At 44.8% G+C, this 22,207-nt stretch overlaps 1 protein-coding gene across 2 annotated transcripts in view; it reads left to right on the forward strand.

Annotated features, from left to right (window-relative positions):
* The first annotated feature begins 437 nt into the window (after positions 1-437).
* DIS3L2 (DIS3 like 3'-5' exoribonuclease 2) overlaps positions 438-22,207 on the forward strand; it is a 180,263-nt gene continuing 158,493 nt past the window's right edge. Inside the window, exons 1-4 of one of the 2 annotated variants that reach the window (XM_066193441.1) lie at positions 438-479; positions 3,350-4,103; positions 19,942-20,100; positions 20,380-20,522. In XM_066193441.1, the coding sequence (XP_066049538.1) occupies positions 3,416-4,103; positions 19,942-20,100; positions 20,380-20,522 (990 nt within the window). In that variant the 5' untranslated portion in view covers positions 438-479; positions 3,350-3,415. The remainder of the gene's footprint in view (positions 480-3,349; positions 4,104-19,941; positions 20,101-20,379; positions 20,523-22,207) is intronic. The other variant, XM_066193442.1, reaches the window with a different exon arrangement.

The following is a 22,207-nucleotide window of genomic DNA, read 5'->3' on the forward strand; positions in this document are numbered from 1 at the left end:
TGAAGCGCTAGCCTTAAGCTGGAGCAGCCCATCCCAGGAGGCTCCGCTGGCCCCGGCTGGAAGCAGGTGGCTGCCGAAAAACCCCAGGGATCCCGGTGGCCGCAAACCTGGCAGGCTGGGGACAGTCCGGGTTGGGTGGCAGCACCTCCTGCCCCCCGTGTCTCCGCGATGCCCCAGCTCAGCCCGCGGCGGGCTCCCACCCTCACACGCTGTGCCTGGCTGACAGGAGTCCAAGGCTGCCTGGAGGGTCCTCTTCTCCCCGGAGACCTCTACCAGCGCAGGGAGCGGGGCTGGGACACCCGAGCCCGGGACGCCCGAGCCCCCGCACGGGCTCCCCCCGCCCACCCTGTCGCGGCGGGTGCGGAGCGAGCGCTTCGCGCTGAGCCCTTCTGGGCCCCGCCGCGGCCCGTAGGCGCCGCTGCCCCGGAAGCGGACGGGGCGCTGGGACATTCAAACGGAGCGGAGCGGCCGCGGCGCCGGTGAGCGGGGCGGGGGTCGGGAACGGCGCCGGGACAGGGACCGGGGCCGGGTAGGGGAGGGCGGGCAGGGGAGCCCGGCCCGGCGGCGCTCAGCCCCGGTCAGCCCGGTGGCAGCGCCGCCCAACCGGACCCCGCAGTTCGCTGTCCCGTCCGGCCGCTCCGGGCCCGGCAGGAGCGCGCTGCGGCCCGGGCCGCGCTCCCGGGGGGTCGGGGGCGTCTGGCGGGAGAGGCGGCGGGCCAGGCTCTGCTCCTGGTGCCGAGGGTACACGGGTTCTGTGCTGCTGGAGCGTTGGCTGGGGAGTTGGACACCCGGGGGGCGTGTGGTGGAGGGCAGGGGTGATCCTCAGAGCCGGCCGGGGGACAATAACAGGGGCGGTTTTCATCCTGGGCCCAGCTCAGCCTGTGTCCTTCCTCTGCGCCTCCACCCTGGCATTTCACGCCTCTTCATCACCGTGCCCGGGCAGGGCGGATATACCTGTACCCACCTCTGCCTTCCCTCCGCTCTCTTGGGGATATTTCAATTCCTGGTTGCCCACAGAAGGCTAATAATGAAACCGTAATGCGTAGGGGCTTGTATTTTTTTCAGTGCTGCAGCTGCTGACTGCTAACGTGGTTAAAGTTGCAGAAATTATAGTGGAGGCAAGCTGGAAATGTTTGTTCTTTACTGGTAAATAAAGATGACAAATTCCTGCCTCCTGGAACCAAACCATTGTTTGGAGGGTAGTCTCATTGGCTTTTATAAATGTTATCTGCTTCTGTTGCACTGGCAGCAGGAGAAGGTGACGCATAAAGAAGGCTGGTGTAGACCTACCCGTGTGTGTTTTGTAATAGCTCGGTAGCAGGTCAGTCTATTAGAAGAGTTCAGCTATTGGCTAGCACCGATGGAAAATCTTAGGAGCAAGAATTGCAAACCACATAAAGAATTTTTCCTATTTGTTCAGGGATTTTAAATTTTTGCTTTGCATTGTGAAGCCTGCTCACATCCGTGCTCAATTACTTCAGTAAATCCCGGTGCAATGTGAATTGTTTCTCCAGAAGGGCCGGAGCAGGCATGCCGGGGCTCTGCAGCCTTTGGTCCCTGCTGGATAATGCCCCATTCCCAGGCAGGATGTGCGTGGAGGAGACTGCCTGGGTGCTTATCCTCTGTGCAACAGCAGTGAAAGGGAGAAGAGGGCTGAGTAAGGGCAAAGAAAAATTCCAGGCATGGTGGGAGTAGGGAAGCGAATATAAATTTCACTTTTGCTGATCTCTGTATTCTGCCCTGCCAACATCCCTGTGCTTGGAGAAGGGAAGGGTTTAACGGGCAGTATCCTTTATTTAACCTTTGAGTCCAGTGCCCCATGGCTCTGGGATGGCAGAGTGAGCCCTGAAATTCTTCATGTACCAGCTGCGGTGCGATTCAGCTGTTCAGCTTCAAACTTGTCCTGAAGTGAAAAAGAAGCATTTTTATGGAAACATGCAGAAGCCAGTAGTTGCACTGGGCTCCATTATCAAGAAATTCTTATATTCTTCTTTGATTTTACACACAGCAAAAATCATTGCTATGTCCTGTCTATATGTATAATTTATCTCAAAGTAGCTGAGCGTAATTTAGAAGATTGTTTTGCTCTAAAAGCTTAAAAGCTAAAGTGGCTGAAAAAGGCTTGAAAAATGCTTGGTCTGCTTAAGTTTCATACTTGTCTAGCAAAGGTGGAGATGTGATACCATCTACAGAAACTGGTGCTGGATGGGGCACCAGGCAGTGTGGCTCAGTCAGTAAGAATTAGGAGCTCTTGGAAGATAATTATTATGTCTGTTGCACTGGGAGGGAGTTCATGGCAAAAAAGACAAGCTGAAATGGGTGGTGTTGGTGTTTGAAGGAACTGTCCTGTACAATGGAGAAGTGTCAGTCACTGTGGGTGGGAGGTCATAGGCAGTGTTCGCTTTTGACAGCAACAGTGAAGCACTTCAGTAAGGATGCAGTTATTTTTGAGGACACCAGACTGGACATGACAAGGTTTTGCTTCTGCTAATCACTAAACTGGTGCTTCTGGTACAGTGTCAGTTGCTGTTTAAATTTTCCTGGATTTTTCAAAGGCAAGAAAGAGCAGGTTAAAGGAATCCTGTGTATTTGTGGTGGAACAAAATCCCTGTTTTATGTGTGTAGTGGTTTGAAAGCAAAACAAATGAGAGGCTCCAAGTCAGAGATACAATTTAATAGGAAAAAAAAAAAAAGGAAAGGAAGTAAAATAAAATAGATGCAATAATACAAAAGACCACTGACAGAGTCAGAATACAACCTGAGCGGAGTGATGGAAGCAGTCCAGATGAGGTGGTCTTCCTGAAGCGGTGATCCTGTAGAAAGGTCTGGTAGCTTGGGTCCTTTGGGAATCCAGTGGGTAAGCACCCCTCTGGTGTTCAGAGTCTCAGCTTATATCCAGGCTGGAATGCTTGATTCCTCCCTCTGGGCGGAGCATCTCACAATGGGATGGTGAGTCATGTGATAAGGCCTGATGGGCCCATTAACAGGAGATAGTCCAGGAGGGGGTTATCTGTGAGCTGTGTAGCAAAGGTGCTGATGGGCCCATTAACAGAAGATAAGCCAGAGTGGAGGAGGCAGGGAGCACTGCCTCACCTGGTTTCAACAGTTCATGAAGATGGTGATAGAATATACTTCAACCCAGGACAATGTGGTATGTGGGCAGGTATAGCTTATGGGCTGTGGTCACTCCCTAGGTTATAGGCAGGGATTTGGTACAGGGAGATGTTGAGTACATTGTGAAACCCCTTCCCCACACTGGAGTGATTTACAAATCCAGAATTCCCTTCCTGCAAAAATTTTAGACTTTTGTGTCTTTTGGTGTAATCAATTATTTGACACTTTGTTTCAGGAAAGTAAACCTTTTTTCCTCTGTGTCTGTTTACACCCGTCTGAAGTCTGGGCCTTTCACTGCACTATGGATCAGCTGGGGCATGTGAGAAGTCCAGCTTCTGCCCAGGGTGCCAGGGAGGGGCTGAGCGGGGCAGCTGCCCCCCAGAAGAACGCCTACGCCAGGCTCGTGCAGAAGCACCACAGCGGGCGCTTCCAGTCCTACCTGAACCACATTGCACAGAAGATGCAGCTGGAGGAAGGCTTCTCCAGTGACCCCAGCTTGGATCTGGACCTGCCTGTGAGGAGAGGCCTGGTGAAGGATAATCCAGCCAGGAATGGGATAAACATGCACAGCTATTCACCAGTCAGAACATCTCACCTGGAGCAGCCCCTGCCTGGGTTTGAGAACGATAAGCCCCAGAGTGCTCTGAACAGATGTCCTCTTAAAAAAAATAGTCCAGAGGGAGACTTGGACATAGAGGAAGACTACTACGTGTGTCAGCGTGGAGCTGCATCTGCCTTGTTAAATGTGAGTGACAACCCTGGTGGGAGAGCATCAAACAGCCTGAGACACCGAGGGGCTCTGCAGAAATCTTCTGGTTCTGATGAGAGGGAGGAGGAGGACATGTGGAGGAGGAAACATAAGAAACGGGGCAGATGTCCTGCCAACGCTGATACAGCAGCTGGACACTTGGTGACTGAACAGTTTGGTGAGGATGTGCTGGCAACGAATGCCAGAAAAAACAGTCACTTGTCTCCAGGTCAAGTCCAAGGTGAGTTCACTCTAATGAATTGTTTGGTCAGTTTGCTGCAATTACTGTGGAATTAAATGCAATTTGTTAGTCATGAATGAGTTAACAGGAGCCAGTCCTGCTGAGTCCAAATTAGTCAGCCCTTGGTTACCTGTGGGTGGCTCTGTCCTGGTTTACAAGTAAGCCGTGTGGCATGTGCAGATGCCTTCATGTGGAGCCAACTCGGTGCTGGCAGGACCTAATTCCCTGGCCTAAACCCTGTGACTGTGGCTGTGCTGCTTCCAGGATCAGCTCAGGTCTAGAAGAGCCCAATTTCTGTGGTGTAGAGTCCAAATTAATAAGACCACTGGATCTGAGCTGACTCAGGACACAGTCATGCTTTTCATTGCATTGCTTCTTTGAATTTGGAGTGCTAGTTTGCTTTTGGTCCAGGTAAATCCAATACCCAGGGGCTGAGATGTCTGTATAATAGCCAATTCCTGATAGAGAGCGTTGACTCCAGGAAATTTTGCTGTTAGTAACAGAGAGACCACGTTTTGCAGTACTAAAGTAAATGTGTCTCTTAAATGTGATGATCAAGGCAAAAAGCCTACTTAGGGACATAAGTAAAATTTTTATTAAAAGAACCCCAGAACACAGTGTGAACAAGGAACCAAAACCAGACAGTTGAAATTTCATTTCTCAGTGTGATGGGTTAAAACTTTCTCTGAATGTTCTTTATGCTGAAATACTTCGATAGCCTGATCTTATGAGCTACTACTGAAGGAACTCATAAATGTCACCATGTTAGATTCTCTGTAACAAGTAGAAAAGAGATCGATTTCTCAGCTGGGTAAGATCAGCCTGAGGCCTATCACAGCTCCTGAACTGAAAATCAAATAACTGTTTAGCTAAATCAGTCTTAAAAACTAAGCCCTAAGACTCAAGAGGGGCAAGTAATATGCTTTTTTCTGGGTTATTTTTGAGATTGTGGCAATACATAATGTGCTAAAGTTGGTAAACTTCCATGAGTTCTTGCAAGACTGATCATGGATAGAGATTTAATGCAGATTACAGTAAAATTTGTTGATGAGCTTGATTTTTGGGAGGGTTTTTTTTACATGGTTCATTGTAACACTATTTGTTGTGCTAGCCTGTCATAATAGACTTTGCTTCCTTCAGCTTTTGAAGCGTAGGAAGAGCAGATGACAGATGTAGACTCTCAAAGGCATACAGTTTATGTCCAGGAAAATTACAGGTGCCTACATGGATAAAATAAAAATAGCCTGGCTTTCAAAAGCAAACACCCCCAGTGGCCTCTTGCTCTGGCTGGAAGTGGGGTTGCATGAACCCTTTAAAAGCTGGTTGTTTGTTTAGTGTAAACACTTACAGCAGAACGTGTTGACCCTTGTGTTTGACTTCCCAGGTGGAAAACTCACACTGTGGGAAGGATTATTGGAAAATTATTTGCTCAGCAGTGTCACCTTTCTTCTTCCCCCTGCATGCCTCCCTAGCCACCCTCCTGTGTAGCTGCAAATGGTGACCCTCCTGAACGCTTGCAGGGATGTGGGAACAGTTTCTTGGGAAGGAAAGAAATAGGAAAAAAATATGTCCCTTGTTTCAGAGAAATGTCTTTTCTGCTGCTCAGTCTGAGTGTATTTTAGGACTCTTGTTTAAGTGAAATGAAGATTTTGCACTAGGCAAGTGCTTAGGCATAAGAACTCACACATCACAGTATCAGATTAATATTTTCTCACTTCAAAGCTTGTATTTCTCTCTTGATGCTGATATAAGTCACATTATTTTGCATAGGCAGGTGTCTGGTTTGATCAGTTTAAATCAAGGTTTGTGAAGCTGTGATGGCAAGAATTGCTTCTGCCATAGCAGCAAGGCGTATCATCTTTTCAGGAGTGACATTTCCTCACAAATTAGCTCTCTTCAGACTGTTGTAGGCTTTCCAAAAGGCTCTTTGAGCTAATCTCAAAGGCAAGCATCTCTCTTTATACCATTTCATTTAATTTCATTGTCCTCTTCTTAACAGCTCTTCAGCTCAGGCTTAGCTATGGTCGAGTTTGCAATGACCCTGAAAATGACAGAACTAATGGTGAAGGTGGAGTGATTTGTGAAAACCCTTTGAGTGCCCTGGGGCAGGCTGTGGGCAGCAGGGGACTGGTGCCTGTTAATGTCCTTTCAGTGGCAGAATGATTGCTCTGCCGTAGAGGAAAGCAGAGTTGTTTATGGAGCCCCAAGCAGGCGTCTCTGAGCCCTGGAGCTCATGTCTGCTGGTGTGTTCCTGTCTGGAGTTCCGTAAAGAAACTGCTTTTCCTAACTATTGGAGGCTTTGCAGTTGAGAGAGCTGAGTGTGAACAGAACTTCATTGTCCCTTGTGGGAAACATGACACAGTCATGAGACTGCAGGTTGGATTCCCTCTATGGCTTCAGCACTCTAGGATTTGGGAAAGCCAACCTGCAGATAGAGGAATCCCACAGTTACTTCCTTCTGCACAGTTTTAACCTCTGCGAGGAGGATTACTGTAAAACCTCCTGCTCTGAAGTTTCTTCCCAAACACAACCTAATAAACCAGAAAATAATCCTAAAATGTCACTTTAAATTTTGATGCTTGGCGTTTTTAATCTAATACAATTTTCCTCCTGGTATTTTCCTTTAAATCTCCAATGCTCTACATTCTTTGAGTGCTAAAATTTGGTTAAACTTCCTTAACAGAAAATTATCAAGTCCCCTGGGTTGTTTTCTGGTTTTGATCAAAGGCTCTTAGGGTTTTTCCATTTCAATCCATAGTTAGTAATCAAGATCTTTTTTCAGACTTACTGAAGTTGCTGTCATTTAAAGCCTGTCATAAAAGGGCTTAAAACCTCCTTTTTCTTGAGGACAGAAGTGCTGACTCTTTCTGCAGCATCTGTCTGTCACATGCCTGGAGTTGAGATTTGCATGGCTGCTATGTGAAACTTCAATATTTGTGATGCTTTGCTTTGTCAATAAGTAGTTTAGAACAAGTGCTGTGTTTTCTTTGGAACAGCTAGATTTCAGTTGCATTTTAAGTACATGCACTTGCCAGCCTGTTTTTTGAGGGAGAATTGCTGTTTGATAGGACATTCCCAGGTGTAGTGGAAAGCCTGGAAATCAGACATCTTCAGAAAAGGACTGTCCTTCAAACGTGGCATACCACCTCCCAGCCACACTTGATTTCAGAGGATCTTGGGAGCTAGAGTACCTGGGAATGAGGTGGCTTTGTTGGTGTTGAAGCTCGGGTGTAGCAGGATGCTGGTCAAGGCTGATTGCTCTGAGATAAGTTCAGATTTTGCAGGCTGGATATACTGTCTCAGTCGGTATCTGCAGGCAGCTTCCTCGGGAAGAACTCTGTCAGCTTCCCTAGGTGTCCTCCTGAGGCTCCTCTCACTAAAACTTCATAGGTTTATGATGTGATGGACGTATCTTGCCCATCTGTTAGGGTCAGCATGCCCCCTGAGTAGAAGCAGACAATTCCTGGGTGACAACGTGCCTCATCTGAAACAGTGGAAGATTTCCACAGCCCTTTCTGATTTATCATCTGCCTGACACTTGGCATTTATTTGCCCAGCCTGTGGTACTTAACCAACTTGGGCAGCTTCCACGGAGGAGTGGTGCTGGCAAGCAGGCTGGTGTTTAGCATCAGAGCTTTAAAAACAATTGTTGCTGTTGGATGGTGGTGTTGTGCTTGTGGCTGCAATCCTGACATTTAAAAGGTTCAGGATAGGTAAAGGAAATATCCTGGATTGGCTTTCCCGTGTGTTTGATGGGCACAGCTGCTCAAGAAATACCAGCCTTAGTAAGATGGCAAAATCTCAGGTATTTTGTCTTACCATGGTACACTGCAGTGTAATTGTGTGTTTGCAGTATAATTTGTGTTTCTCTGGGGGCACTTTAGAGGAAGAATCACAGCTTCTGCTTTTCCTTTCTTGTCATGCTAATTTGGGATAATGATCCTTTTTAGTAGCAAGTCTTCCCATTCTTTTGTGGTGGAATTCAGTTCTGAAGAATGCTGTTATCTCCCTATTTGGCACCAGTAAACATGAGCCAGCGATCTACCAAAAGCTGCAGAATCAGCTCAATAAATGGAGCATGTTGGTTGCTGTGGAAATCTTTAAAATGTAGCTCATCTTGCCAGGTTCAATGTAACGTTGCTTAGATGACATTAATCATAGTAATAAGATATGGGAGAGAAGGGAAAACTGGATTTACTGTATGGCCCCATCTGAGAAACACATGAAAAATAGAATGCTCCTTACTTTAACGGCTTAGTAACGTCATCACAAACATAAATTTCTCTTGCTTTTGATAGGAAAAAAAATGTTGCATTCCTGATTCTTGTGCAACTGATGTTTTTGGCAAACATCAGCTATAGTATGTGAGTTAATATCTGATGTATCCTCTCTTGGGGAGATGAGATCTTGCCCTTGCAGGGACTGTGTTTTTTTATGTGTGATCTAATAACTGTCTTCCATGCCCTTTACCAGAGCCCTGAGTACACCGTAGTGCAGCAGGAGCCCTTGGATTTGGCAGCAAAGCTCTCACCTCTGTGAATGAAGGAGCTTCCTTCACCTACTAGTGCTCAAGTGAAAATGCTCCTTGGTGGAAACACTTGTTGCTATTAACCTGCTATTTTTTAAAACTTCTTTTTTTCTACTCACTAGCCCCCATTATGTAGTGCAGGTAACTATGCCTGTCAGTGTGGTGTTGGTCCTAGGAAAATAATAGGCTCATAGAAGAATTGAACTGATTTTTAATTAATTTTAAATCTTTTCTTTCCTGTGACTTGTCATCCGTTTATTTAACAAAGGTCCTGTTGAGCTCTTCAGTTTCAGTTTCTTATGAGAATAGCATTTTGATGCTAAAGGTGTGAGTATGGATATTAGTGTATGAACTTAATTAAATCACAGCGCATGTGCAGTGGTTTAAAACCTGTTTAGTCAAACTAATTAAATGCAGCAATAAATTTAGAATGGTTACCAACAGGTGTGTCTGGTTCTTGCAGTGTCATGTCCTGACCCTGTGCTGTTTAAAACAATGCATCTGTCAGTCATCAGGAAGAAGATACATAAGTAGGCTTGAAAAGGGTTTTTTTGATGACTTGCAGAGTATTGAATAATGAGGGTAGTTACTGGCAGCCATCTGGATCACTTGGTGGACTGGGAGCAGGCAAAACAAAATCCATTTATCGGATTGCCAGCACAGAGCCACGATAGCAGCGTGAGGAACCCGGTGTGGGAAGCAACAGCTTGGAAAAAAGCTTTGAGCTCTTGATGGATTAATCAGCTGAACGTCCTCCTCCTGTGAAATGTGGCCAGAGGGGTAATGTATGAGCATTGGAACTGGGAGATGGAGTATGGGCTCTGTGTGTCTTTGGCACGGCAGCAGCAGCTTCTGGAGTGTTGTGTCCTGTGGTGATGCCCTCGCTTTGAGGCGGCTCGTGATGAACTGATGCCTACTCAGAGGGCAGCCATAGGGAAGATTAAAACGCTGGGATTGAGTGAGTGATTTGAGGGAACCCTGCTTTAGTTATCACAGAGATGCTTGGGGGAGGAGAGTTTTCAGTAAATTGCCTACATGGGGAACAGATGTTCAGTAATAGGCTACTCAGTTGAGTAGATTATGATATAATGCATCTGAGGCTAAACAAATCCAGGCTTGAAAGACAGCACAATTTAGCAGTGAGGGTGAATGACCATTGGAACAGTTTGACCAATGCTTGTGGTATGTGGGCTGTCACCAGCATGTTTAGAAGCCCTGATAACAGTTTCCACCCCTGAAAGGCACTGTCATTCAAACAGGAATTAATTAGTAAAAGCCCTCTGTCCTCTGCTGTCCATGAGGTCAGTCAGCCCACACACCCTGGTCGGGTCTGGCCTGTTACTCAGGTAATGTCCAAATGTCTCCTTCACCATGGATATCCAGCTAGGTAGGACAGGTTCTTTGCAGCTGAATTCATTGCCTCTTGTGGTTCCTCTCTAGCCTGTGGCTGCTGTGGACTTTCTCTGCTGCCTTCCTCTACAACTCTGCTCCTTCCTCTGCTGTCCCAAATGCTGTTGCCCATCTTTTGCCCTCGCACCCCAATAGCCTGCTAACCAGCACCACGAAATGCTGTGGGCTGCATGTCCTGAACTCCCTCTTGTGGGGAAAGCCAAGCTATGGAGAATTGAGACTTGGCTGGGGCAGGGTGGAAAACAGAATGTTGTGATCTGTTGCATAAAATAATGTCTTCTGTGACAAAAAAAGAAATTTCCAGGGTGCTGAATGAAAATGTCAACACTAGCAGCTGCAGCCCACAGATGTATGGGGCATGTCCTGCCTTGGAGAATATTCCAGGCTCTCTGCAAATAAAAGCCAGCGGCCAAAATGTGATTTTGTTCAGTTTGTATGTTTTTAGGCATTTCCCCCCACACTACTAGGGATTGTGATTTATGTACCTACTGCACTGAGTGGATAATATGGGGAATGGTTCATCAGCAGAAGAACACATTCAGCAGCACCTTGGGTTACCTCAGGATCTGTAGGAATCTGAAGACAGTTCTTTGATTTCTTCAGCTGTTAATGTCTTCCTGTATGTTAGCACCTCCTGTCAGGTATTTTGCTTTTCAAAGCCTCTTAGCTTCTTCTTTTCTTTGAGCAACTTGCTTCTCTCAAACTACTGAAGCCCAGAAAAATCAAAGACAGAACTTCCACAATATTGTGTTTTTAAAATATTTTTCTTGAAGTCTTGAAGAAGCCTTTTCACAGGGTAGTTGCTGGATAAAACAAAGAGCAAAAGGTATTGTGGAAGATGTTTAGGGAAGATGGAAGGATGAGGGGGAATGGAAGCAGCCCTGACCCACATCCTGAGGCAGGAGTGGAAGCCTGGAGGAGTGCAGTCATCAGGCGGAGTAGGTAGTGAGGAGGTCACTGGCAGGGTGGAGCAGGTTCACAGAGAGTCCTGAAAACCAAAAGAGATATACCCCCTCCCTGACAACACCACTGTGCTGCTGCACACAGCTGGAGCACAGTAACTATTTTGATAAACTTTTAGTCTATTGCTACTAAATGAGTTTCGTCACCAGCCCTTCGTTCAGAGCCTGGAATGGTATCTTTGGCTCTTGCACTCCTGTAGTATTCCTACAACACAAACCCTGCTGAGGCATTGAATAAAACTGCAATTACTGTCTGAGTTACTGAAGTCAAAAGCCTGCAAGCATGAGGATGCTTGGAAGTGTTTTGGAAGTGGAAGCATGGTGTCATGAGCACATGATCTTGGCGGTCAGGAGCAGTTTCCACAGCATTGTTTTCAGCAGCAGAAAGAATCCATTGTGCATTTTTCTTCATTTCAGTTTTTCAAAGCCTTGGCCCTTTCTGAAAGCCAAAGTCAGCAAGAACATTTTCCCTAGTTCCATACTGAAATCTGGGGACATCCAGCACAACAGTTTTTAATACGTATGTGCAGCTTAAAGCAGAAGAGCAGTGGCAACATGTGCCTTCCACCATATGCGTGCTTCTCACCTCATTTCCATGAGTCTGGAAGTGAGCATCTGTCTCTACTCCCAACCTCCCTTAATATCCATGGACATGCCACTTTTTTCCTACCTTCATTCCTAAGTAGGAGTGTTTCTTCCTCAGTGGTTCATTCTAAGAATGTTGGATGTCTGAATCTTCTATGATCAGCTGCAGTGGCACAGTCACTTCCAAAGGCAGCTTATGGCCCTAAGAACTCCCTCACAAACCATGACAGCCTGTGTCTCCCCACCTGGAGTCCCTGGCTGGGGGATAGGCTGCCTCTCTGCAGCCAGCTTGTTCCCCATGTGGTAAGGATTCCCTTTGTTCTTTTTTTGTTGGACTCTTCTGAGCAGATTTTGGCAGACTTTTTGCCAAAGCTGTTTGGAGAATCACCTTCTCAGAAGAGGCAGGGTGAGAGAGCTCTCTGTGTTTGTTCCTGGATGGCTGCACCGATGGCTCACAGTGTGCTGGTGCACAAACACAGCCATGCCTGTAGACAATCTGCTGGCTGGCACAGTCAGGGCTGTGTTATGTTGTAGAGAGTTGCTGGTAGTTAGTTGGGCTTTTCAAGTCCTTTGAATTACTGCTGAACTTATATTTTAGAGCTGTGTGGACAGGCCTTCATTTAACATGATGTCTTCTCATTTTATTTTGATTTGTCTTGACAGTGGAAAGTTACATTTGGATTTATGCTGTGTCTGGACCCTGGTGGCCCATCATAATGGGTCAGTTAGTGAGGCTGGGGGGCCTGGGAGCCACTTCTGTCAGCTGGATTTCAAGACAGCACCCACTCAGTTCAGGACATTTGCATAGAATTTGCATTTTGGCTGAGCCCGTGCATGTAAATGTAGGTTTGCATTGTTTCTCTTCTTTGAATGACTGTTTAATTAACTTTAAACTTAATTATGTAATCTGCCATCTGCCTAAATCCCTACACTGCTGTTATATCACCATTCTTTTCCAGTTCCACCAAGATACTGCCTTTCCCAGAAGTTTTCCCTACTTTTCAATGATTAAAATAATTTGAGATTGTTCACTTGGCTACTTTTGAGGAGGACTCACAGCAGTGTTGTAGGAACTCTCTTAGCTTTATGGTCTGGCTTGGACCAAGCAGAGGAACGTGCTGCAGAACCTCCAGTTTAAGATTCTTTGAATTTACATTTCATGAGAGAAGAAGGATCTTCTTTTATTTGCTTGTGATAAGGAGAATGCACTCTCAGTTTTTCTTTTGGACTCCAGATTGAGCATCTGAAATATTGCCTACCATGTTGATCTCCTGCAGGTCTCTGTTGCAATGAAACATCACTGAACTGATAACATATCTCCAAGTCTTGCCTTTCCACTCCTACATCCCTAATGAATTCTTTCCCATGACGTCCTCATTTGTCTCTATTGCTTTGTCTTTAATCTTGAGCCATCTACTTTATTTAACCTCTTGGCTTCAAGATACTTGTTGGGGGTTAGGTTTGTTCCTTCTTTCTCTAAAGAATTTTTTCCCCACAAGTTACCAAGGAGACCAAGTGTTGGATACTTGAGAGTACTTAACCGAAACAAAGAGGTGGACAAAGGTGGAAGGGGGAGATTATGCAGGTAAAAGACAAAGCTTGAGGCAGCTGCGGGCTTTTCTTTTTCCGGTGTTCGGGGAGGGGGAGAACGGCTGTTGCTGGCTGGAAGAGTTTCACTGTGGCCAAAGGGATCCAGTCCTGGGAAATCTACTATCACCGGTTCGGCCTGAATCCTGAGTTTTCCCTGCCACCCATGGGAGCTGGTCCAGGCCCTGCCTCGCCATCGGCTTCTTCGGCGCTGCTCCTCTTGCTACAGTGTGACCCTGCACCCCCTGCGCTGCCGGGACATCCTGCCCCTGCCTGCCGGGACACCCTGCCATCCCAGCTACCAGCCCGGGACTTTTCCACTGTTTCAGCTTGGTGCTCTGAGGATCCTGCAGGGACACCGAAACCAAACTGCCCTGGGTTTTGTGAAACAAAGCCCTCAAGGTTCTTGGTACTGTTTTCGTTTGTCATTAATGCTGTAGTTGTTTGGTGGGGTTTTTTTTTGTGTTTGTTTGCTTTGTATTACATACTAGTAAAGAACTGCTATTCCTATTTCCCAAATCTTTGCCAAAGAGCCTCTGATTGTAATTTTACCTGTCTTCCCAAACCAAGACAATACTGTAAAATGCATGGAGGTGGTTCTGTTCCAAGGCTGTCCAAGAACTCTTTTACTTCGTGTTTAGAGAAATGTGGAAGCACGACTTTTCCTAACAGGTTGGAGCAGAGCTGTGCTTTCCGTGAGCGTGGTGGATGGGGTTTGGTCCTGTGTGTGTATTATTTGGGCTGTAGCACAGAGATAGATGCAAAGAGTGTCTTTTTAATTCCCAGTACAGAGCTCCTTCCCTGAGCAACTATACCAACAGCTGTCTTTGTGTTTTTCCTTTTAAAACTAAGTAGAACAAAAAAAGGTTTTGGCTGTTACCATTAGTGGGGCATTTAATCTCTTAAATCCGCAAAATATTTTGCAAAACATAAATAGTTTGTTACTTCTGGCCTGCCTGTGACCAGTGTTTTTGTTGACATAACTCACATTTGAGATCACTTGAATGGTGTTTGTTGGTTTTGCCTGTTGTTTTTGCCTGTGTGTGGTAATTTGATCCCGGATATTGTAGTAGTCATTTAAGTGCTTGGAGATTTTTGACTTAGTCAGTTCTATAATATGGCATCTACTGGATGTCACTGGTGCATTAGAAATTCAAAACAATCTAACAAATGCATTTCAGCTTTTAAAATTTGAGAGGGAATTATTCTAGAGGCTTCTTTGAGCTGCAGAAAATATCAAATAGCTTTGAAATTGCCTGTTTAAGTATATGAAAGGGGCAGGCACAGGGATCCTAGCAAAACCACCCTGATGTTAACGCAGTTTGTACTGGCAAAGCGTCTTCTGCTGGGAGAGTTTATTTGACTTTGGAGAATGAAAGGGGCAGTTGCCTGGTACAGTAGTGCCAACAGTAGGGCTGTGCCTGTCCAAAGTTCCCAGCCAGGAGCTGTGTCCCCCCAGCTCATCAAAGCTATGCAGAGATAGATTCACAAAAGTACCTGGATGAGTTGTTCAGGGGCTATGTAGGATTGTGGATTTTTTATGTCCCAGATGTCTTTCCAAAACAAGGCAGAGTTTGTGTTGGCTGAACTTTAGTATTGAGACTATTAATACACCCTGTTACACATCAGCATCCATAGTGCCTCATAAAGTTGCAGATAGAACTTCCTGGCAGCTCTTGAGGAGTATTCATTTGCTAAAGGACCAAATTTGATGGTTCCTAAAATTTGCTTTGTCAACTCTGCCAGGAGTCAAGGGCCAACTTGAATTTACAGGTCTGTAAGGTGATGCCTTGGGTGTCTCGCGGTTGGACACTAATTCGTTAAATCTCTAGTAAGGATGAGCAGGAACATACTTTATTTAACTTTCGTGCTGTATTTAACCTAGTCTGACTTAAATGGGAGTGTGGGATTAACCACAGGCTGGTATCAGGGTAGTTCTTGTTGTCTTTGGTTGGTTAATTTCTGCTTTTGGGGCTAGGGCAATGTTGGGTGATCCTTCTTTTGGTAGCTGCCATGTCTTCGAGACCATGGGTGTGTCCTTATCATGTCTTACTAAGTGCACAGCTGGGTTGTCTTGAAGGAAATTGGTTTAAGTCATTGAAATGAGTCAGCAATGAAATGGAACATTGTAGAAATATGGACAAATATTTAGGAACTGTGTGTTAAGAGTGTCTCATTAACTGATAACAAATTGTTCTATTGCATGTTATCAGTTCTGGGGATATGCTTCTGTTTCTTCTCACGCTTATACTAACTGGAAAACGGGATTTTCCAAAGATTCCTTGCCATATCTAGACCATGATCTAATGCTGGGAAGCAATGGAAAATCCTCTTAGCAATAGCAGAGTTAGTGGAGGTGTTGGTGTCCAGTCATGGACTGATAAAAGTAAATAGCAGATGCAAGTATTTTGTATTGGAAAAGTTTGTAACAATATTGTTCTGTCCAATGCTTTCAACATAAATTCCCCTTTTTTAGATGTAAAAGGAACCATTACATGCTGAGATGGTGTCTGGGGGGTGAGACACTGCAGAGGTGTTACGAGCACTGTTGTGGTGCTTTCACAGTCCTGCCCACCCCAGGGAGCTGCCTAACTATTGTAGGGATCTACATAAATAATATAGATGGTAAGAAAGCTGGAAGTTCGGAGGTGAAAATGTCTGGTGAAAATGTAGATGCCCTTCAGTAGGATAGGGAGGAACTATACCAAGATCTCCTTATCTTGAAATTCACTTGGATGCCTCAAGTAAAACTGGTACTTGCTGGATCCTGGATTGGAGTTTTCATGGATGTGCTGATAAAGATTCAGTGCTACTTTCCCTTTCTACTGGTAGTAATCAAAGAGGTTGTCAGGTGTGAGACAGTTAGAGTGTTTTATTTTTGGTAAATAAAATTGAAGGTCTTGATTCTTTTTTATGTAGAACAATATGCAAATTTTAATATAAAATTAAAGACTTTCTGGCCTTGCTAACTTCATATTTAGTTGAGCATTTTAGTTGATTTAGTTGGCCATCTAGTTGATCAACTGACTAAGAGATGTAAATTTAATTAAATGCAGTACTTTTCGAAATCTAAACTCTAGAGTGATTTTGTATAAATTATGTCAAAATAAGCTGATTTAAAATATCTAGTCTCCTCTCTTACTGTAAGCCAGATCAATTATTCTGGGAAGCTGCCTTGCATGCTTTTTTCCCCCCCCAAATAAGAATAGATTAATAGGTACTTGGGTTTAAAGACCAAAATGTGCCATTGTGTGATGTCATTGTTGTGATGGAGATGAGGTGAGGTGGTTTGGATTTCAGATGGAGTTCCAGTGCTGTCCTTCCAGCAGAGCTTAACCAGCCCCTGCATCCTTTCTGCTCCTTTTCCTGGTGTTCATGTTGAGAATAAAAATGGGTGACTGATTATGAACTATTCTGAAAGCCCAGGAATGCACCCACTTTTCTTTCACACCCCTCTTTCTGTGGGGGTTGGAGTTGTGTGTTTCTACTTCCCACTGGTGCTTCCCTTTGGCTAGTTTGAAGGGTTTCCTGCTCTGTGGGTGGAATTGCTGGTTCTATTTAGGTGTCCCTCTGTCACCCTTGTAGGGAGCCTCCATGCCTGGTGCAGGTGTTGGGATTTTTTCAACCCAAATCGCCCTCCAGAGGACTTCAGGTACGGAACAGTCAACTACCTTTCCTCAAATTATTATTCCTTTGTCATATCCCACTGAAAAATGGCAGAATATCTAGAAATCCTGGGCAAGTGTTGGCTCCGTCCACAGGGAGCAGCTCTGCATCATCTGTGCAGCCAGATAAACACCCAAACGTGTTGCATTTGCTGCTTATTGTGAATATTTACATGTGTTCAGGCCTGAGTGGTTCTGCACAGCAGATGTGTTTGGTGCTCTGTGGTTGCTTCAAGCCTCCTGTTAGGATGGATCAGCCAACCTCAGCTCTGCACTTTAGTCTTCCTCCCACTGAAATGATTTTAAATTTTTTCTTGTATTAATTTGTTTATTAATTTATTTGGTATTTGGTTATTTTAATGCCTAGGATGCGTTACTACTCTGTGTGCCATGAGAGATTTTGTTCTGTCTTACAAATCACTCAACTGTAACACCAAGGGAAAAAATAAGACTGACACACATGGTGCTGGAATAGAGTTTAACCATGTTTGTGATAGATTTTTCAGAAAAAATAGTCTCAATATATCCTATGTTATGTAGTAGTCAGGTTACAGTTTGCATTGTGGAATGATGTCTGTTTATGCATCAGAGTATTAATGCTGGGCAGTGGGGACAGCAGGAAAGCCCATCTTGAGAGGTATTTCTAACTTCCAATTTTAGGAGACAGGTGCATTGCAGAAACAAATACTGACTCTAGTTGAAACAGATGGTGACCTGTAGTTAGGTCTCTTTCTTTTAAAAGAAGAAATACAAGAAACTACAGTCATGCAGAATTTGATGTGTTCCAGTTGAGTGCTAATTGTGACAGTTGCCTGTGGCTTTGTAACGGGGTGGCTTTGTTTAGCTGTAAATGTCATGGCCAAGGGGGTCAAATGCTATCCGAAGTGGCTGTGGGTAAACTGCCGTGCAGGCCAGCTATGTTGAAGCAGAGTTAGTTGTTTTGAGTGAATTTTGTCTTTAAGTTTTACTTTTGAGTTTGAGTAAATGAAAAATCCCGCCACAGAGCAAGCCCAAGGCTTAAGTGCTGAAAATGTGCAGATGCCTCTCTGCATGTCTACCTTTTATCACACAAAGATGCTTCTCCACCCTTTGCTGTTGCTGTACGTTATTTTTGTCTATAGGGGCCCCAAATTTTTTGAACCATTGGACAAGCCAAGTGCTGGGACGGCTCTTTTCTGCAGTTCCTAATTCTGGCTCTTAGCTCGCTGCCTAATTCATGAGATTTTTTTTTGCTTTCCCCCTCTGCATTTTAGTTTTCTGCTCTCCTTTTTTTTTCAGCTCCTTCTTAATGATATGTTAAGATTTTGCCTTCTTTTTATCCCAGGCTCTTTAATTCATAGTAGTATTTTCTGTGACTTGCTGTCATAGAAACGAGGGCTTTAGAGGACCTTACGAGCTCATGTAATTCATTTCACTACCTCAAGGAAAAAACTACTCTTCTTAGACCAACTCTGGCAGACGTCTGTCTCACCTATTTTTAAGAACCTCCAACGAAGCAGATTGCATGATCTCTCTGGGTGAGCAGCCTAAAATCCCGCCTGTTGCAGTTTAAGTCAGATTCCTTCAGCAAAATACCTCTGAAAATGTACCCAGGAGCAAACTGTGTTGGCAATTCGCTAGTCTCTACTTTTACTTTTGGTGTCTGTTTTTAAACTTAACTTGACCCTTAGGACATTTGTAAATCAGTTCATTAGGCAGTTGCAAATAGTTGATTTTAGTTCCATCTCATTATGTGGGCCATACAGGTTGCATTTCCTCAGTTGCCTCAGCTGACACCTAAATTTGCTGCTGTGCTCTTGCCATGTTAGGGCTGCAACCTCTTCAGACAGTCCCTGGAAGCACCCTCAGAGTGTGAAAAGCTTGATTGTGCAGAAAAAGGCCCAACGATGTTGTGTTATTGTGACTGAAAACAGAAGCCTCCTCTTTGTTTCAGCTTCCCATTTGGAGACCCTGCTGTGGTGTGTAATCTCTTCCTGAACTGATCTGAGCTGGCACCTTCAGTTGTCCCTCTGCCTGCCTTGGTGTCTTCCCTCCTGAATTAGGAGGATCCCTCCCTCCTGCTGATTTGCCTGTTGTTATATATGAAAATTGCTTTTTCTCTGTGGTTGGGAATAGTAGCAGTTTTCTCTTGTTGCACCGTATTTTTTAAAGATCTCTGCTTAAGTACAGCTTTTAAAACTTTTTTTTTTTTTTCTCGCTGCTGTGAAGCAATCTGCTATTTTGTTTGAGAAGGATACCATAGGTAAAAAATTTGCCTTGTAACTTGGATAGCACCATGGCAAATAAGTTGGCGTTGCACGTTTTCTGACTTGCAGGTACAAACTTGGACCCAGGGAGCGTAGCCAGGAAGGGCTGGAAGGCAAAGCTGTGATGACATGTTCAGTATCCAGGTGGAGGGCCAAGAGGGCAGCTGCGCGGCGCTGGGTTGCATTCCAATGTGCTGATCCGTGGAACAGCGTTGGCATACACTTTGGAAGCTGCTGCTTGCTCTCCTGGCTGTAGGGAAGGGGCTGAGGTGATGGCAGGGAAGTAAGGGGTGAGTCTCTGCGGAATATTTTCATGTGATTGTGGCCTGTTGTCAACAGGCTGGACGTTTGGAGCTTTGGCACTTCTTTCTGGTGTCCTTGTGTACTGTGCTGCCTCTGGTAGCTCCACTGTTAATAACTCCAGTGTGGGTTGTTAAGATTTCTTTTTTTGCCTCCTTGATTCCTGAACTGGTTAATTAAGTTGTAGGGAGGTTATATTTTTCTCACTACTTGGGGGCTTAATGGGGTGGAGACTTTGGAAACAGTTTAACAATTTCACATTTTATATGCTCTAATGAATTTCCCAGGATTTTGGAAGGGTTGTATTGAACTTTAGCATCGTAATTTCCAGCATTTTATTTATGCTAAAATAGGTTAGTGGTGTATTATGAGGCCCAAAGAGCCAACAGATTACAAATGAACTAATGAAGACATTGTTTCTCTTGGATAAAGGCTATGACTCATGGTTGTAACTTGTACTGAAGAACTAGAGACTATGAGCTTCACCAGGACCACAGGCTGGCACTGGGGTTCCTCCTCCCTTCCTTGTTATTTCAAACCTGTATTTGATTTCAGGTGCAGAAAAAAGAGGGTTTGCAAGGACCAGAAACAACTCTGAATCTGCAAGAACTCCCCAGAACTTCGATAGGAAGAGGCAACTCTCTGAATCGCAGACAGAAACAATGAACAATTCAGACAGCAGAATAAATCCCAGACAACTGGGAGCTCCCAGAGGTATTAAAGCAATGTGTGTACACGCTTCAGGAATAAGCTGCCTTGAAGCCTGTGCTTTAAAAGATGGGCTGGGATGAATGCTATTGACTTTAAAAATGACTGTTGATTATTTGTAAAATATGATTATTCCAGGGTTTTCAGTGTTCTGAAGTCGGATGCCAGTATTTCTAGGCAAACTGTTCTCTGAAGTTCAACTTTGAATATAAAACCTCTGTACAGATTCTGTTAAGATACACAGACATGTTTGGTGGGCAAAATAACATGAGTTTTTGTTTGCAGGAGGATCCTATGCTGCTGCCCCAGCATCAGGTGACAGAAAGAATCTAAATAAACCCACTCGAGGGAGGAAGAGGAGTATATTTGAAGCCTACATGTCGAAGGAAGATGTTTCAGCAGGACTGAAAAGGGGAGAGCTAATTCAGGTGCCTGAAGTGTACAGTGTCCATGCTCCTGTGATAAGTCTGTGGAAATCACAGGCAACTGTTGGAAATCAGCAGCAGTTGATGACAGGGAATTGATGTAACACTTGTAGATGCCAGAGGAAGATATTTTCCCTTTCTCAGGATGTTCTACAAGTGGGATGGAATCTTCCGTATTCCTCTGAAGTAGTTTTTTGTTGGATTGCAAGTTCTCTAAAATTCCTGATCCACACTAGTGATAAATTGCAGGTTTCTGGTTGAGCAGTCTGCTGCCCATGGTGGTCATTACTGGGGAGACACTTCCTTTTACAAATGATGCTCAAAACAACAGCAGTTGCTGGTAGCCTCTGTCTGTGTCTGTAAAAGTGAAAACAAATGCCCTTAGCATGATACCTCTTGCTGAAATTTCTCACAAAAGTGTTTGTGCTTCTTTTTGGAGCAGCGAAACTGCAGCCATCATTAGATAGCAAATATTTTCTGAACAGTGTGGGGGTGTACCTGCTGCCCTGTCTGCTGGACAGAGGAGATTTACACGAAGGCTGGCAGGGCTGAGATGGAGAAGAGGAGAGCATCCTTGCACCACATTCATAGTAGTCCTCAACACGGTCTAATGTTCTTCAGGACACACCTGGCATCCCAGTGAGATCAGACTGCTGGAGAAGAAAGGCAGGTGGAAATCAATGAGGGGATGATATCCATGCTGAGGCATTGTTTATCCAAACACACACATGTTCATTGCCATTTAATTAGTGTTGTAGTGCTGGTGAGGTTGTGATACTTACTTTCATCAATACACTGGAGCCTCAAATGACATCACCTCAATTTTTGTCTGATTTTTTATTATAATTGCATAATAATTCTTGTATATCATTATAATGGCATAAGCTCTGGAAATGTGATGAAGATTTTACAAAAGACTTCCTCATTCCATCCTGAAGACCAATCTCATGCACTCTTAGCTTTGAGAGAAATCATATCCCTGCTGATGATCAGCATGGTCCCCTGGGCTACTTGGACCTTAGGCCAGTGTATTTTTAAAGACCATCACAGACATCTGCAATGGGAAGCAAATTGTGAGGGAGGAGGAAATGGGAGCCTTAAACTGTGACTTCCCTCATGGCTGCACTGGTATATGGCATCAGCTAAAGCTTCTGCCTTACCTTCAGGAGTGTTTTTGGCACCATTTTTGGTAACACTGCCTGATAGTGTTACGTGCAGTGTGTGTAGACTGCCTATGAGGTCAAGTGCAGCTGCAGATGAAGCACATCAGGCTATGACTACTACCTGAGAATCCCATTGAAATGCTGAATCCCCAGGGACCTGTGATTGCATGATCCCTGGCAAAGGAATCCCTAATTCTTGTAAATGTGTAGTGTCTACTCCAGGTCATGTGCTGTGTAACTGGAAGAGTAATACGTGCCTTCTTAGGCTCTGTCTGTTTTCCTTTCATCCAGTTCCACATCTCAGGGAAACAATTGAGACTGTAGAAGCTGGATTGAATCATTCAGAGCTGAGTGTTAGATCATGGGCATCCCAGCTCAGTATTTCCCATCTTTGGTTCATTCATCCTTATGATTTCATCAAGACCATTCATCACCAAAGCCTCAACCAGGATAGGTGAGATCCTGAGGGCAACTTAAGTGAATAGATGAATATTCAGTGGTTTTCTCTACAATGGCAAGAGATAG

This window comes from Chamaea fasciata, unplaced genomic scaffold (assembly GCF_029207755.1).
Source record: "Chamaea fasciata isolate MVZ Bird 193981 ecotype frontalis unplaced genomic scaffold, bChaFas1.0.hap1 SCAF_11, whole genome shotgun sequence".
NCBI lineage: Eukaryota > Metazoa > Chordata > Aves > Passeriformes > Sylviidae > Chamaea > Chamaea fasciata.